Source organism: Plecotus auritus, assembly GCF_963455305.1.
Source record: "Plecotus auritus genome assembly, chromosome: 15".
NCBI lineage: Eukaryota > Metazoa > Chordata > Mammalia > Chiroptera > Vespertilionidae > Plecotus > Plecotus auritus.
The window spans coordinates 244,778-262,500 of record NC_137781.1 but is presented as its reverse complement, the minus strand read 5'-3'; the positions used below and the strand labels follow the sequence as shown (position 1 = coordinate 262,500).

General features: G+C 54.5%; 1 protein-coding gene across 1 annotated transcript in view; it reads right to left on the bottom strand.

Annotated features, from left to right (window-relative positions):
- ADAMTSL3 (ADAMTS like 3) overlaps positions 1-17,723 on the bottom strand; it is a gene marked incomplete at both ends in the record, with an annotated part of 163,338 nt that overhangs the window by 32,289 nt on the left and 113,326 nt on the right. Inside the window, 6 exon segments of the mRNA XM_080651713.1 lie at positions 2,831-3,917; positions 8,229-8,382; positions 11,017-11,196; positions 11,279-11,471; positions 12,212-12,341; positions 16,409-16,698. Of these exon segments, the coding sequence (XP_080507839.1) occupies positions 2,831-3,917; positions 8,229-8,382; positions 11,017-11,196; positions 11,279-11,471; positions 12,212-12,341; positions 16,409-16,698 (2,034 nt within the window).

Here is a 17,723-nt window from a genome sequence, read left to right as displayed (position 1 = left end):
CATGGACCTTGGTTGCGGGCACATCCCCAGTAGGGGGTGTGCAGGAGGCAGCTGATCAATGTTTCTCTCTCATCGATGTTTCTGACTCTCTGTCCCTCTCCCTTTCTCTCTGTAAAAATCAATAAAATATATAAAAAAATAAAAGAAAATCGACTCCACTCAACAAGTACTCGCTTATAAACTGACCTCGCGCCACCACATCCCCATAGGACTTCTATGCTGACGGGTCACGGACCACTTCCACTCCCTCAGCGTCTGTGTCCTCACAATTTCTCAAATGGAACAGGTGAAAGGGTGGTCCATGGACCCCTGGCGGGGGGCGGGCAGTGAGGTCCAAACGGTTGTCATGAGAACAGTGTCATTTGCCTTTTTCGCTATGTTGACATTTGCACAGAGAACAAAAGCCCTGGTTGCCTGGCCGGTGTGGCTCAGTGGATAGAGCGTCGGCCTGCGGACTGAAGGGTCCTGGGTTCGATTCCGGCCAAGGGCATGGACCTTGGTTGCGGGCACATCCCCAGTGGGGGGCGTGCAGGAGGCAGCTGATTAATGTTTCTAACTCTCTATTCCCTCTCCCTTCCTCTCTGTAAAAAATCAATAAAATATATTTTTTAAAAAAATAAAATAAAAAATACATACTTTTTATTTCAGAGAGAGCTAGAAACATCAACGATGAGAAAGAGAATCATCGATACTGGGGATCGAGCCCGCAACCTGGGCATGTGATCTCCTGGTTCATAGGTGGACACACTCAACCACTGAGCCGCACTGGCCGGGCAGGTGTCCCTACTTTTAAAGTGGCCTTACACTGATTTTATTTTTAAACTAGAGGCCGAGTGCACGAATTCGTGCACCAGTGGGGTTCCTCGGCCTGGCCTGCGGGATCAGGCCGATACTGGCTCCTTGACATCCCCCGAGGGGTCCCAGATTGTGAGAGGGTGCAGGCCAGGCTGAGGGACCCCACCGGTGTTCGATCAGGGCCGGGGAGAAATGCGGGAGGTTGGCCAGCCGGGGAGGGACTGCAGGAGGGCTCCAGGGCATGTCCGGCCCATCTCACTCAGTCCTGATCAGATGGACCCCAGCAGCAAACTAACCTATGGGTCGGAGCGTCTGCCCCCTGGTGGTCAGTGCATGTCATAGCGAGCAGTTGAGCGGCCTTAGCATATCATTAGCATATTACGCTTTGATTGGTTGAACGGCTGACTGGACAACCGGACACTTTGCATGTTAGGCTTTTATCCTATAGGATGTTAAGAGCTCTGCAAAGGGAGATCATGCAGGTGTTTCCGCTCGGCCTCACGCATCCAGGGCTGTGCCACGCCTGCGTGTGGGTGAAGGGCAGTAAAACGGTTTCACTCCATTCCAATGTGTATGCGAAAAACACACCCTAACATTTTCTGAGTTTCTTTCCTGAAGAATCCAGCTGGAAACACATTCTTAGGAGAAGGAATTTGAACGCATTTCGGAGAAAACGGGAATAACCATGAACAAGGTCTTGCAAAAGGGCCCGGCCGGCGTGGCTCAGTGATTGAGTGTCGACCTAGGAGCCAGGAGGTCAGGGTTCGATTCCTGGTCAGGGCACATGCCCAGGTTGCAGGCTTGATCCCCAGTGGGGGGTGTGGAGGAGGCAGCCGATCAATGATTCTCTCTCATCATGGATGTTTCTCTGTCCCTTTCCATTCTTCTCTGAAATTAATAAAAATACATTTTAAAAAACCAACAAGCCCTAGCTGGTGTGGCTCAGTGGATATAGCATTGGCTTGCGGACTGAAGGGTCCCGGGTTCGATTCCAGTCAAAGGCACATGCCCGGATTGTGGGCTCAATCCCCAGTAGGAGGCATGCAGGAGGCAGCTGATCCATGATTCTCTCCCATCATTGCTGTTTCTATCTCTCTTTTCCTCTCCCTTCCTCTCTGAAATCAATACAAATATACACTGAGCCCTGACCAGTGTGGCTCAGTGAATAGAGCGTTGGCCTGCGGACTGAAGGGTTCCGGGTTCGATTCTGGTCAAGGGCATGTACCTTGGTTGCGGGCAAATCCCTAGTGGTGGGTGTGCAGGGGGCGGCTGATTGATATTTCTCTCCCATCGATGTTTCTAACTCTCTATCCCTCTCCCTTCTTCTCAGTAAAAAATCAATAAAATATATTTAAAAAATATATACACTGTGGCCAGATGATGATGATCTCTGAACGCATAATCATCGGGCCACTCAGTGAGTGTGTGTGTGTGTGTGTGCGTGTGTGTGTGCATGTGTGTGTGTGTGTGTGTGTGTGTGTGTATATATTAGAGGCTCAGTGCATGAATTCTTGCATGGGTGGGGTCCGGCCAGACTGGCCAGGGGGAGGGGACATGGGTGGTTGGCCGGCCTGCCTGCTGGTTGAACTCCTGGTCGAGGGGACCATGTGCATATTAGCCTTTTATTCTATAGGATAGACACTGAGTGGCCAGATGATTATGCGTTCAGAGATCATCATCATCTGGCCACTCAGTGTATTTTATTTTATTTATTATTTATTTATTTTTAATATATTTTATTGATATTTATTTATTTATTTATTTATTTTTACAGGGAGGAAGGGAGAGGGATAACGAGTTAGAAACATCCATGAGAAACATTGATCAGCTGCCTCCTGCACGCCCCCTACTGGGGATGTGCCCCCAACCAAGGTACATGTCCTTGACCGGAATCGGACCTGGGACCTTTGAGTCCGCAGGCGGACGCTCTGTCCACTGAGCCACACCGGCCAGGGGCACTCGGTGTATTTTAACAGAAACACACCCAGAAAGCACAGCAGGCCTTGCACAAGGAAGCAGCGGGGCCCCCACTCACTTTTCCGAGGGCTGCAGCGGCTCTCCGTCCTTGGTCCACGTGTAGGCCGCCTCCCCGGGGCCGCGCAGCTCGCACCGCAGGTGGATGGCCGCCGTCCTGTTGGTGACGTACACTGCGCTCCCGATCGGGGCCTGGACCGTGGCATTGAATGACACCGCCGCGGGCTGGCGCCGCCTCAGCAGCTCCGGGCCCTTCGGCTTGAACGTCAGCCTGCCCGCGTGTTTCCCCCTCGGGCTTTGGGGCGCACGCCCCGCGGTGTCCCCTCTCCCCTGCGCCGGGGGAGGTGCCGCCTCCTCCCGGGGGGCGCTCCAGGGGCGCACGGCCGGCTGCGCCTGGGCCAACTCGGCCACCAGCTGGTAGATGACCTGGGACGCCAGGTCGCCGCTCACCCGCCCGGCCTCCATCAGCTGGCTCATGTTCCGGATCAGCTCGTCGAATTGGGCCGTGTCCATGCTGTAGGCGCCCTGTTTCACGGCGGCCTCGAACGGCTTCCCTCCCAGCGGCCCCCAGGCCCCGGGGGGGCCCGCGCCCTGGTGGCAGGGGCCCAGCAGGGCGCGGAGGAGCGGCTCAGGGCGCACCCGGCCCTCGGCCTCCCCATCCAGCTCATTGCGCTTCTTCCACATCTGCCTCATTGTCTGCCACGTGGTCCCCAAACTGTCGGATCTGCCGTGGCCCGCGGCCGGGGCTCCCCAGGCGCGCTCCCCGGGGCCCGGGGGCGCGATGAGCCGGTTGTCGGTGCCGATGAGCTTGAGGACCAGGGTCTCCCGGGCGGGGCCGGCCACGCAGCTGTACACGCCGCCGTCGTCGGGGGCGGCCAGGCTGTGGATCTTCAGGGACCCCGACTTGGTGACGCCCCGGCGCTTGGAGGGCTGCAGGCAGCGGCCGTCTTTCTCCCACTGGATCAGGGCCTTCTGGAACCGGCGCACCGGGCAGCGGATGAGCGCCGACGTGTTGGGCAGCAGGTAGGCCCGGCCGCCCACCGTCAGGCGGACCCGCTTCTCCTCCCGCGTCTGAATGTAGACGCGCTGGATGGCCAGGATCTGGGGACCCTGCTCGCGGGGCGCTGTCTGCGTCTCTTCTCTCCTCTCTGCAGGAGGGGGGTGGGGGAACATAGAAACAAGCGCCCCCTAGCCGGTGTGGCTCAGCGGATAGAGCGTCGGCCTGCGGACTGAAGGGTCCCGGGTTCGATTCCCGGTCAAGGGCACAGGCCCGGGTTGTGCGCTCCATCCCCAGTAGGGGGCGTGCAGGAGGCAGCCGATCCATGATTCTCTCTCATTATGGATGTTTCTATCTCTCTCTCCCTCTCCCTTCCTCTCTGAAATCAATCAATCAATAATAATAATAATAATAATAATAATAATAATAATAATAATAAATGCCAACAAACAGCTCAGGAATAAAAGTTATTTTTTCATTTTAAATCAATTTATTTATTTTTACTTTCATCACATACTTTTGTGCTCTATCTAAAAAGGCTATGCCAAGCCCTAGCTGGTGTGGCTCAGTGGATAGAGCGTCAGCCTGTGGACCGAAGGGTCCCGGGTTTGATTCCGGTCAAGGGCACATGCCTGGGTTGCAGGCTCGATCCCCAGTGGGGGGCGTGCAGGAGGCAGCCGATCGATGATTCTCTCTCCTCATGGATGTTTCTCTCTCTCCCTTCCTCTCTGAAATCAATAGAATACAAAACAAAAAACAGTAAACACCTGAGAATTAAAACCTGGATAATGAAAGGTATACACACTCGTAGATGAGGGTAAACTGCATGACTATCTCGGATTTGAGCAGCAAAGAACGCAACTCTCACCGCCATGCATGAAAACGTGTTATTTTACGAAGCCCTGGTGTGGGGAGGCGTGAGGTTCCACGGAAATGTTTAAAGTCCAATGCACCGATCAGGATGGGTGCCTGGGAGTGGGATAAAGATCACAACACGGTGGGCTGGGTGATTTTTTAAATTTTAATTTACCATTCTTTTTTAAAATATATATTTTTTATTGATTTTTTGCAGAGGAAGGGAGAGGGATAGAGAGTTAGAAACATCAATGAGAGAGAAACATCGATCAGCTGCCTCCTGCACACCCCCCAGTGGGGATGTGCCCGCAACCAAGGTACATGCCCTTGACCGGAATCGAACCCGGGACCCTTCAGTCCGCAGGCTGACGCTCTATCCACTGAGCCACACCACTTAGGGCTTACCATTCTTTTTAAAAATATTGATTTCAGAGAGGAAGAGAGAGAGGGAGAGAGAAAGAAACATCCATGATGAGAGAGAATCATGGATCGACTGCCTCCTGCACGCCCCCTCCTGGGGACTGAGCCTGCAACCCAGGCATGTGCCCTGAGCGGGAATCGAACCATCACCTGCTGGTTCATGGGTTCGACCCTCAACCACGGAGCCACGTGGGCCGGGCAGAAATATTAGTCTTCTCCTTTTTATTTTATTTCCACCTTAAGGCTTATCATCTTCCTTGGGCCCCCGCCGCCTGCCACAGTCATGTATGACTTCATCTCAGACCACATCGCAAGCCCTCCTGACCGCGACGTCTCCCCACATGTTATCCTGTTATTTCAGCGGGAGCTGCCGGCGTGGCTGTAATTCCACGCTCCTCTCGGGCCGTCTGTGGTCTAGCCACAGGCCTGCAAAGCCACCCACAGTTCATAAAAACGAGACCGATGCCGCTCGGAGGGCGACGGCGTGTCAGACTCCACAGACGGTCCTGAATTCCAGGGCTCCAGGGCACAGTGAGTCTGGGCATCGCAAATTCTCGGAAGCTCAAGATTTGGAAAATTGGTTCTCAAAGAATTCCCAGGGGCAACCCGCCCCCCCCCCCCCGCAAAAAAACACACCCCATTAATGTCATCCATGAATCAGCAGGGAGAGGTGGCCAAGAAAGGGGTTTAGCAATCAGACAGACTGGGGTGAGTGGGCCGGGGGGCCAACTGGCAGCTAGGGACTGGTCAGGTCTCAGACCGTCTCTAACTCTTGGATTCCTCGTCTCCAAAGAGGAATGATATCGGCCTCCAAACGAATGAGTTAATGCACAAAAGGAACTCCACTTAATAAGTGCTGTTAGTTTCTTTTTTTAAAATATATTTTATTGATTTTTTTTACAGAGAGGAAGGGAGAGGGAGAGAGAAACATCGATGAGAGAGAAACATCCACCAGCTGCCTCCTGCACACGCCCCACTGGGGATGTGCCCGCAACCAAGGTACATGCCCTTGACCGGAATCGAACCCGGGACCCTTCAGTCTACAGGCCGACGCTGTATCCACTGAGCTAAACTGGTTAGGGCAGTGCTATTAGTTTTTAAAAATATATTTTTTAATTGATTTCAGAGAGGAAGGGAGAGCGGGAGAGAGATACAAACATCCATGGTGAGAGAGAATCATGGATCGGCTGCCTCCTCTACGCCCCCCACTGGGGATCGAGCCCTGAACCCGGGCGTGTGCCCTGACCGGGGATGGAACTGTGACCTCCCGGTTCTCAGGTCGATGCTCAGCCACGGAGCCACACCGGCGGAGCAATGCCATCACTTTTTTAAAGGTCAGTGTTGTGTTTCTTACTTTGTTTTGCAAGTTGTGGGTGAACCTAAGATTATGTAGTTACATATATTTTTCCCCTAGCAGCATTAAAATAACAGTTAATTGCCAGGCCGGTGTGGCTCCGTGGTTGAGCGTTGACCTAGGAACCAGGAGGTCGAAGTGTGACTCCCTGTCAGGGCACGTGCCCAGGTTGGGGCTCCATCCCCAGTGGGGGGCATGCAGGAGGCAGCCGATCCATGATTCTCTCCTCATGGATTTTTTTTTTTCTCTCTCCCCTTCCTCTTAAAATAAAAAAAAAAAAGCACATATTAAAAAAAAAACCTAAAATTAAAAAAAAAACAGTTTCTGATTTTTTTTTTTCTTGCCATAAGCGCAGGAGAGTACCTGAAATCATTAATGTCCCCTTTCAGGTGAGTAATGAAAGATGGTGAAAAATAAACCTGCCCCCCCGCCTCCCTCCTCCCTCCACACGTGCTGCCCTATGTTTAGTCACCGTGGGGACAGCCCCAAATTCCTTTCTCATCACCCTCGTGCATCAAACATACATGTGCACGTGTAACATATATGCTCTCGTGTATCCTGAAAATGAGATACCTGGATAAATAAAAATGCTTATCTCACCCAGCCTGCATGGCTCAGTGGTAGAGCGTCCACCTATGAACCAGGAGGTCAGGGTTCAATTCCCGGTCAGGGCACATACCCGGGTTGTGGGCTCGATCCCCAGTGTGGGGCGTGCAGGAGGCAGCCGATCCATGATTCTCTCTCATCATTCATGTTTCTATCTCTGTCTCCCTCTCCCTTCCTTTCTAAAGTCCATAAAAATATAGTGGTTTTTTTTTTGTTGTTTGTTTGTTTGTTTTATAAAAAAAAGACCTAAAAGACATTTGTCCTGTGGGCAGACAGTCCTTAAAACTGACTTTTCTTAAAACTTGACCTTGGTCTTCAACATTATACTGTTTGCTGCTTACAACAGTTCTAACTTCTGATGCGCTTGCTTGACCTACAGATTAGAAATACTCCATTGAGGCCTGGCTGGGTAGGTCAGTGGTTAGAGCTCCGGCCTACCACACCAAGGTTGTAGGTTTGATTCCTGGTCAGGGCACCTACAAGGAGCCACCAATGAATGCATAAAGAAGTGGAACAGTAGCCCTGGCCGGTGTTGCTCAGTGGATAGAGCATCGGCCTGCAGACTGAAGGGTCCCAGGTTTGATTCCGGTCAAGGGCACACGCCCGGGTTGCGGGCTCCAATCCCCAAGGTGAGGTGTGCAGGAAGCAGCCGATCCATGATTCACTCTCATCATGGATGTTTCTCCCTCTCTCTCTCTCTCCCTTCCTCTCTGAAATCAATAAAAGTGTATTTTTTTAAAAAGTGGAACAACAAATCAATGTTTCTCTCTCTCTCTCCTTCCCTCTCCACTCTCCCTTCCTCCCTTCCCCTCTCTCTAAAAATCCTATATAATAAAAGGGTAATATGCAAATGACATGCACTGACCACCAGGGGGCAGACGCTCAAGGCAGGAGCTGCCCCCTGGTGGTCAGTGCGCTCTCACGGAGGGGGGGGGGCGGGGGGCGGGCGCTGCTCAGCCAGAAGCCAGGCTCACGGCTGGTGAGCCCAGCAGTGGTGGGGGGAGCCTCTCCTGCTGCAGCGACAGCACTAAGGATGTCCTAAGCCGGCAGTCGGACATCCCCCGAGGGCTCCTGGACTGCGAGAGGGTGCAGGCTGGGCTGAAGGACCCCCCGCCCCCCGAGCGCACCAATCTTGTGCACCAGGCCTCTAGTCAATGAATAAAAATCAGTTGCTATTTGGATGATGAAGCCATTGGAACAAGATGCTCAGAACGTCCCCATACTTACTGCTGCATGCCGGCATCTGGCAGGGCTGCACCAGAGGGGGCCCCGGAAGCTCCCCGCACAGGGCCGCGCTGACGGGGACCCGCCGGCCCTTGGCCGTCAGCCTCTGACACGCCTGCTTCCTTCGCTGGGTCCCAACACCACAGCTGACGGAGCACTGCAGGGGGAATGGGGCAACAGTGTGAACGGAGCCTGTGCAGACAGGCAGCTGGGCCAGAGGGGACTTCGGGTATGGGGGCGCCGACATGTGGCCATTCCCTAGCACCATTGTCTATGTGTATATATATATATATACTAATAAAAGGGTAATATGCTAATTAGACCAGACATCTTCCGGACATCCTTCCAGACAAAGCCACGGTGCTGGGGGCCGAGGCAGAGGCAGTTAGCTGTGATCAGGCTGGCAGGAGAGAGCAGTTAGGGGCGATCAGGCCAGCAGGGGACAGTAGTTAGGGGCGATCAAGCAGGCAGGCAGAGTGGTTAGGGGTGATCAGGCAGGCAGGCAGGTGAGCAGTTAGGAGCCAGTGGTCCCGGATTGCGAGAGGGATCCAGGATTGGAGAGGGTGCAGGCTGGGCCTCTGGTGTGTGTGTGTGTGTGTGTGTGTGTGTGTGTGTGTGTGTGTGTATAATTTAATATATTTTTATTGATTTCAGAGAGGAACAGGGAGGGAGAGAAAGAGAAACACCAATGATGAGAATCATTGATTGTCTGCCTCCTGCATGCCCCTTACTGGGGATTAAGCCAACCCGGGCATGTGCCCTTGACCAGAATCGAACCTGGGACCATTCAGTCTGAAGGCCGAAGCTCTACCCACTGGGCCACACCAACCAGGCCTTAAAATATATTTTTATTGATTTCAGAGAGGAAGGGAGGAGAGAGAGAAACATCCATGATGAGAGAGAATCATGGATCGGCTGCCTCCTGCACGCCCCCTGCTGGGGATCGAGCCCACAACCCGGGCATGTGCCCTGAGCGGGAATCAAACTGTGACCGCTTGGTTCATAGGTCGACGCTCAGCCGCTGAGCCATGCCCGCCAGGCAGCCATCATGTGTTAAGACATGGAGCATGTCCCTGTCTTTTCTCCTCTCTCCTCCCTCCTCCCCTTCTCCTTTCCCTCCGCTCTTTCTTTCCCAGATAGTAATTAATTTCCTGTAACTCATGGCTGGATTATGTTTTTTGCCTTGTAATTGATGTCTAATTTATTTTTAAGCTATTTGTTTACATAGTAAGGTGACTGCTTAAAAAAAACCGCACTAAAATGACCAAGATTTGCCCGGCCGGCCGTTGTGTCTCAGTGGCTGTGTGTCCACCTAGGAACCAGGAGGTCATGGTTCGATTCCTGGTCAGGGCACAGTCCCGGGTTGTGGGCTCGATCCCCAGTGCGTGACGTGCAGGAGGCAGCCGATCCATGATTCTCTCTCATCATGGATGTTTATCTCTCTCTCTCTCCCTCTCCCTTCCTCTCTGAAATCAATAAAAACATATTTCAAAAAATGGTAAGAATTAAAGACGCACAAATATATAAAAGGGAAGCTTTTTTTTAAAAAAACCATCATAACTGCTACACATAAAACATCATTCATATTGAATGGTCATCATGTGTGCAAATTGATATTTGATAGTCATTGTATGTACCTGCCATTTAAAGTTTTAAGGACATATAAAATTTAAAGTGAAATTAGATTAAAAGAGTGGCTGAGCCCTGGCTGGTTCTGCTCAGTGGTTAGAACATAAGCCCAAGGACCAAGGGTCGTCATGGGTTCGATTCCCGGTCAGGGCACATGCCTGGATTGTGGGCTCGATCCCCAGTGGGGGGCGTGCAGGAGGCAGCCGATCCATGATTCTCTCTCATCATGGATGTTTCTCTTTCTCTCTCCCTCTCCCTTCCTCTCTGAAATAAATAAAAATCTATACTAATAAAAGGGTAATATGCTAATTAGACCGGGAGACCTTTTGGATATCCTTCCGGGCAAAGCCATGGTGGCAGGCTGAAGCAGAGGTGGTTAAGGTCGATCAGGCCAGGAGGGGAGGGCAGTTGGGGGTGAGCAGGCTGGCGGGGGGGGGCAGTTGAGGGCGAGCAGGCTGGCAGTGGTGGGCAGATGGGGGTGATCAGGCCGGCAGGGGGGACAGTTGGGGGTGAGAAGGCTGGCAGGAGGGGCAGTTTGGGGTGATCAGGCTGGTGGGGGGCGCTGTTGAGGGCAAGCAGGCCAGCAGGCAGAGTAGTTAGGGGTGATCAGGCAGGCAGGCAGGTGAGCAGTTAGGAGCCAGTGGTCCCGGATTGTGTGGGATCGGGCCTAAACTGGCAGTTGGACATCCCCTGAGGGGTCCCAGATTGGAGAGGGTGCATGCAGGCTGGGCTGAGGGACAGCCCCCCCCCCCCCCGTGCACAAATTTCATGCACCGGGCCACTAGTCTATATAAAAGCCTATTATGCTAATTGCCCCTTTGTTCGACCGTTCGACCAGTCGCTATGACGTGCACTGACCACCAGGGGGCAGATGCTCCAATCAGTAGGTTAGCTTGCTACTGAGGTCCACCTGATTAGGACTGGGCAAGAGGGGCCGGACACACCCTGGAGCCCTCCCGCAGTCCCTCTCCGGCCCCAATGGTGCAACAGTGGGGTCCCTCGGCCTGGCCTGCGCCCTCTCTCAATCTGGGACCCCTCCAGGGATGTTGGAGAGCAGATTTCGGCCAGGCCGTCGACCCCACCGGTGCATGAATCAGTGCACCGGGCCTCCAGTATTTTACTAACACAAAGCAGGGCCTGTGAAGCCGGGAAGGGCCCTCACCTCGGACCAGTCGCCCACGGAGAGGTGCGGAGGGCAGTCGGTCCTGGCGCAGGACTTACGGGACGATGGCTTGGGGCCTTGGCACAGGGCATCGGAGAGACCCAGGAAGCTGCCGTCGGTCAGCAGCTGCCGGCAGGTGACCCTCCGGTGCTGGGTGCCCCCTCCGCACGTCCTGGGACACTGAGGGATGGAGGAGGGCGTCAGGGCCGGGCTCACCCCCAGGAGCCTGGCAGGCGGGGGGCGGGGTGGACAGGCTGCCTACCTGCTGCCAGTCCTCAATGTGCCAGCCGGGAGGGCAGTCGAACTGATTGCAGGCCTGCAGGGCGTGGGGCCTGGCCTCCCCGCACTCCTCGGCCGGGGCGGGCGTCTCCCCGGGGTGCAGGCAGTACACGTCCCGCGTCTGGATCCCCACGCCACAGGTCGCCGAGCAGGGCCCCCAGGACCCGGTGTGCCACCTGCGCCAGAAAAGGAGCGGGAGGTGGGACGGTCCCGTGAGACCGCGGGCAACGTGAAACGGGGACAATTTCAGGTCCTCAGATCCCGCAGACGTCACACCCGGAACACAGCTCTCCGGCGACGGGGCAGCTCAAATACTAAAAGGCGAGGTTTATTTTTTAAAAAATATATTCGGCCGAAACCGGTTTGGCTCAGCGGATAGAGCGTCGGCCTGCGGACTGAAGGGTCCCGGGTTCGATTCCAGTCAGGGGCATGTACCTTGGTTGCGGGCACATCCCCAGTGGGGGGTGTGCAGGAGGCAGCTGATGGATGTTTCTCTCTCATCGATGTTTCTCTCTCTCTCTCCCTCTCCCTTCCTCTCTGAAATCAATACAAATATATTTAATAATAATAAAAAAAGAATAATACATGCCCAGCTGATGTGGCTCAGTGGTTGAGCATCGACCCATGAACCAGGAGGTCACTGATTCAATTCCTGGTCAGGGCACATCGATCCCCAGTGGGGGGCGTGCAGGAGGCAGCCGATCGGTGATTCTCTCTGATCATGGATGCTTCTCTCTCTCTCCCTCTCCCTTCCTCTCTGAGATCAATTTAAAAACACGTTTTTAAAAGATGAACCTGGCGGCAGCATAGCTTGAGTGGAGAAGGGAGAACTCGGAAGCAGGTTGGACAGCCAGCCTTGGGCGGACCCCAGGCTCCATGCACAGGCCCGTGTCCCGGGAGCAGGAGGCGCACGTACCTGGGCGGGCAGGGCTCCGTGTTACAGGCCTGGCTCATGGCGGGGGGCCGGTGCACCGTGTCGCACAGGGAGTCGTTGACCGTCTGCTGGGTCTGGATGTGCAGACACACAGCGATGGCCTCTTGGTGGCCTGGAGGGTGGAGGGAGACAAAAATGCAAATGATTTTTTAAAGACTTTTATATGTATATATTTTAAATATATTTTATTGATTTTTTACAGAGAGGAAGGGAGAGGGATAGAGAGTTAGAAACATCGATGAGAGAGAAACATCGATCAGCTGCCTCCTGCACACCTCCCACTGGGGATGTGCCCGCAACCAAGGTACATGCCCTTGACCGGAATCGAACCCGGGACCCTTCAGTCCGCAGGCCGATGCTCTATCCACTGAGCCAAACCGGTTAGGGCAAGACTTTTATATATTTTTTAAAAATATTTTATTGATTTCAGAGAGGAAGGGAGAGGGATAGAGTTAGGGTTCGATTCCCGGTCAGGGCACAGGCCCAGGTTGCGGGCTCGATCCCCAGTGTGGGGCGTGCAGGAGGTGGTGGGTCCATGATTCTCTCTCATCATGGATGTTTCTCTCTCTCTCTCTCCCTTCCTCTTTGAAATGAACATTTTCTCCCTGTCGCTGCACATGTGCTAAATTTGATGTATAGCCTTCATTAAAATTCTCATAGGGTCTGAGTTCCTCCTCATTCACTACTGCCATCATAAGCGATATGTCTACTTGCTATACCTCCCGCAGGGAAAGGGCTTTCCAATGTATGATTTGAGGCCACCGTCACCTTGTGAGGTCAAAGTGCAGTGTCATTATCCCCACGGTGTCCCTTTCACAGGAAGCACACGGCCCTGGCCGGTGTGGCTCAGTGGAGAGAGCCTTGGCCCTCGGACAGAAGGGTCCTTGGTTTGATTCCGGTCAAGGGCATGTACCTCGGTTGCAGGCTCGATCCCTGGCCCTGGTCAGGGCCCGTGTCTCTCTCACATCCATGTTTGTCTCTCTCTCTCTTTCTCTCCCCGCTCCCTTCCACTCTCTCTAAAAATCAGTGGAAAAATATTAACAAACAAACAAAAAAACCCCCATAAAAACAAAAGCCAAGCCCGGCCAGTGTGGCTCAGTGGTTGAGCATTGACCTATGAACCAGGAGGTCACGGTTCGGTTCCCGGTCAGGGCACAGGCCCAGGTTGCGGGCTCCATCCCCAGTGGGGGGGGGGGGGGGCGTGCAGGAGGCAGCCGATCCATGATTCTCTCTCATCATGGATGTTTCTCTCCCTTTCCCTTGCTCTCTGAAATCAATAATAAAATATATATATATTTAAAAAGTATGTTTTTATTGATTTCAGACAGGAAGGGAGAGGGAGAGAGAAACATCCATGATAAAAGAGAATCATGGATCGGCTGCCTCCTGCACGCCCCCACAGGGGATGGAGCCCACATCCCGGGCATGTGCCCTTGACCGGGAATCAAACCTGGGACCTTTCAATCCGCGGGCCAACGCTCTATCCACTGAGCCACACCAGCCAGGGCTATAAAAACATATTTTAAAACACACACACACACACAGACACACACACACACACGCACGCACGCACGCACGCACACACACACACACACACACACACACACACAGTAAGGAAACGGAGGTTTGGAGAGAAAATTCAGACACCAGGAAGCGGTAGGTCGGAAACTAAAGGTCTGAGTCCCTGCCGTCTCATTGAGCAGACTCTCCCATGTCCTCGGAGGGTTCCAAAGGCAACACGGCCGCCGGCTTCCCCAAGCAGGGACCGTCGCCGTTCACATGGAAACGCTCCTGGCATTTATTCCCTTCCGGCCAGACAGCTGTGTCTACCCCACAGCCCACGTCTCCACCGCCGCCCCTCGTCCGTTGCGATAGAAGGAATGATTGGGGAATCAGATCGGAACAAACTATCAATCAAACGTTCGATGACAAAAAAAAAAAAAAAAAAAAAAATCAAAGGGAGATTGTAACAGCAACCGACTGCGCTGGTGGAAATACGCAAGTGTATCCAGTTTCAGGCAGGAATGTGGTCCATTCTGCTGTGAGACTGCGGTTCTTTATCCGGATGCCACGCTTCAATCCAAGCGCCGGACCATATGTTATAGGACGCGGTGTTTGCCAGCGGATGTAGCCAATGGGTGTCTGTGAGGCCTGGTTGTTTCAACTCAACTCTTTCCTGCTTCTTTGTAATCTTAGGTGCTTGGTCACGGCAGGACACAGCCTGAAACCTCCAGGCATCGTCCATAGACTTGTTTTTTAAAACATATATTCTTATTGATGTCAGAGAGGAAGGGAGAGGGAGACAGAAACATCCATGATGAGAGAGAATCACGGATTGGCTGCCTCCTGCACGCCCCCCACTGGGGAGCGAGCCCACAACCTGGGCGTGTGCCCTGACGGGGAATCGAACCGTGACCTCCTGGTTCCTAGGTCGATGCTCAACCACGGAGCCACACCGGCCGGGCTCACCTTAACCATTTTGGATGGCATTTTAAAATACTCGTGACAAACTTTTCTGTCTTAAAGCAAATCACTCAAAAGAACATGAAAGTTTAATACATCAGCAAAGCAACCCACGCCAAGTGCTGGCGAGGATGCGGAGACAAAGGAACCCTCGTGCACTGCTGGTGGGAATGCAGACTGGTGCAGCCACTGCGGAGAACAGTATGGAGTTTCCTCAAAAAACTGAAAATGGCCCTAACTGGTGTGGCTCAGTGGATAGAGTGTCGGCCTGAAGACTCAAGGGTCCCGGGTTCGATTCCCGTCAAGGGCACATGCCTGGGTTGCAGGCTCATCCCCAGTTCGGGACAGCCAATCAATGATTCTCTCTCATCATTGATATTTCTATCTTCCTCTCTCTCTCCCCCTTCCTCTCTGGTCACTCAGCATTTGGGGTGCGTACTCCCGGGATCTCCAGGTAACAAAAAAAGAGCGTGATTCGTGTGCTACGGACCCAGCAAGGCGCCCAAGAACAGCATCATTGTTGGCGCCCACATGCAAGTTTCATGGGCGAGTTGTCTCCGGAACCAGCGAGGAGGCAGCTGGGGGAGATTAAACGTTGTTGAAAGCCACTTGGCGTGATCGAGGGCCCCATCAGCCTCCCGGGAGCCAGAGAGGAAGCGACCGATTACAGCCAGAGACGCCGGGAGAAAGGACAGCGTCAGGCCTGCCCTGAGTCCAAGGGATGATGGGAAGAGAACAGAACGGCCGTCGGGAATGGACTGTGCGGGGAATGCCTCTCCACGGGGCGGGGCCAGGATGAGCCGGAGCGGGCCAACTCGGTTATCATTCCCATTTTCCCATTCGCAGGAAGGCCGTCTTTTTAAAAATATATATATTTTTATGGATCTCAGAGAGGAAGGGAAATGGGAGAGAGAGAAACATCCATGAGGGGAGAGAATCATGGATGGGCTGCCTCCTGCTCGCCCCCTACTGGGGATCGAGCCTGCAACCGAGGCATGTGCCCTGACTGGAATCGAACCCGGGACCCTTCAGTCTGCAGGCCGACGCCCTATCCACTGCGCCACACCGGCCGGGGCCCCCTCCAACTCATGAAGGCTGATCTCCACAACAGGGCTTCCTACTACCTCCCCTTCCATCTTTCCAGGATAATCCGTGGATTCCATTGCCTTTCACTTTCATTCTGGAGCTTTCCATTGCCTTTTTAAAAAAATACATTTTTAGCACAGGCCCGATGCACGAAAATTCGTGCAAGAGTAGGCCTTCCTTCCCCCGGCTGCCAGCACCGGGACCCGGGCTTGCTCCTCTGGCAGCAGGCAGGCACCCGGGACCCCGGCTGGCTTCCCCCGCGGCCGCCCGCAGGCACCCAGGACCGGGTTAGCTCCCCCCCACCCCCCGGCCCCAGCTTCGTCAGGAAGGATGTCCGGAATGACGTCCGGTCTAATTAGCACATTACCCTTTTATTATTATAGATTGATATCAGAGAGGAAGGAGAGGCAGAGAGAGAAACAACAGAATCATGGATGGGCTGCCTCCTGCACGCCCCCTACTGGGGATGGAGCCCGCAACCCGGGGAATGGAACCAGCCGCCCCTTGGTTCAGGGATGGACCCCCAACCACTGAGCCACACCCCCAGGCCCAGCGTCCTGCTTCTAAGCGGACTTTTCTCCAACCAACAGCGCCACGAACATCACGTCCCTGAAGCAGGGCACCCAGTACCTCCCAGGCAGGTGGCCGTGCACGGGGTGAAGCCCGCGTACTCCCAGTGGTAGGTCAGCTCGCTGTCCTTGACGGGGAGGGCGGCGCCCGGGGCCGGGCTGGCAGGGCCGTGGTCACAGGCGCGCAGCAGGCAGGGCCGCCGGGAGGGCGGCGGGGGGCCCTCGCACTCCTCGGCCGGCAGCTCCGTCTCGGTCTCCGTGAAGGTGAGCAGCACGCGGCACCTGACCTCCCGCACCTGCACGCCCGGCCCGCAGGGGGCGCTGCAGGGGGACCAGGGCTCCGGGATGAACCTGCGGGGAAACCAGGGGGGACACCGGTCACTCGCAGGCCACGGGGGCGGGGGGGGGGGGGCGAGAGGGGGCGGGGGACGAGCATCCTGTGGAGGGAAAAACAGCTTCATTCCCACATCATCCAATCTGGTCCGAATGCTCTAGGTTTTTAAAAAATATATATATTTAGCCCTGGCCGACTTGGCTCAGTGGATAGAGCATCAGCCTGTGGACTGAAGGGTCCCGGGTTCGATTCTGGTCAAGGGCACATGCCCGGGTTGTGGGCTTGATCCCCAATAGGGGGTGTGCAGAGGGCAGCCAATCAGTGATTCTCTCTCATCATTGATGCTTCTATCTCTCTCTCCCTCTCCCTTCCTCTCTGAAATCAATAAAAAAATATGTTAAAAAATCCTATATAATAAAGGGGTAATATGCAAATTGACCCTCATGCCCTCGCACAAGATGGCCACCCCCATGTGGTCAAAGATGGCTGCCATAAGATGGCCAGCAGGGGTGGGAGGGCAGTTGGGGGTGACCGTGCTGGTGGGGGAGGACAGTTAGGGGCGACCAGGCAGGCAGGGGAGGGCAGTTGGGGGCAACCAGGCCTGCAGGGGAGGACAGTTGGGGGGACCAGGCCTACGGGGGAGGTCAGTTGCGGGGTACAGGCCAGCAGGGGAGGGCAGTTGGGGGTGACCGTGCCAGCAGGTGAGGGCAGTTAGGGGTGACTGGGCTGGCAGGAGAGGGCAGTTGGGGGCAACCGGGTTGTCAGGGGAGGGCAGTTGGGGTGACCGGGTTGTCAGGGGAGGGCAGTTAGGGGTGACTGGGCTGGCAGGGAAAGGCAGTTGGGGGCAATTGGGCCTGCAGGGGAGGGCAGTTGGGGGCAATCAGGCTGGACATCCCCCGAGGGGTCCCAGATTGGAGAGGGTGCAGGCTGGGCTGAGGGACAACCCCCCCCCCCCCAAGGGCACGAATTTCGTGCACTGGGCCTCTAATATATATATATATTTTGATTTCAGAAACCACTGGGACTCCAGGAAGGAGCATTT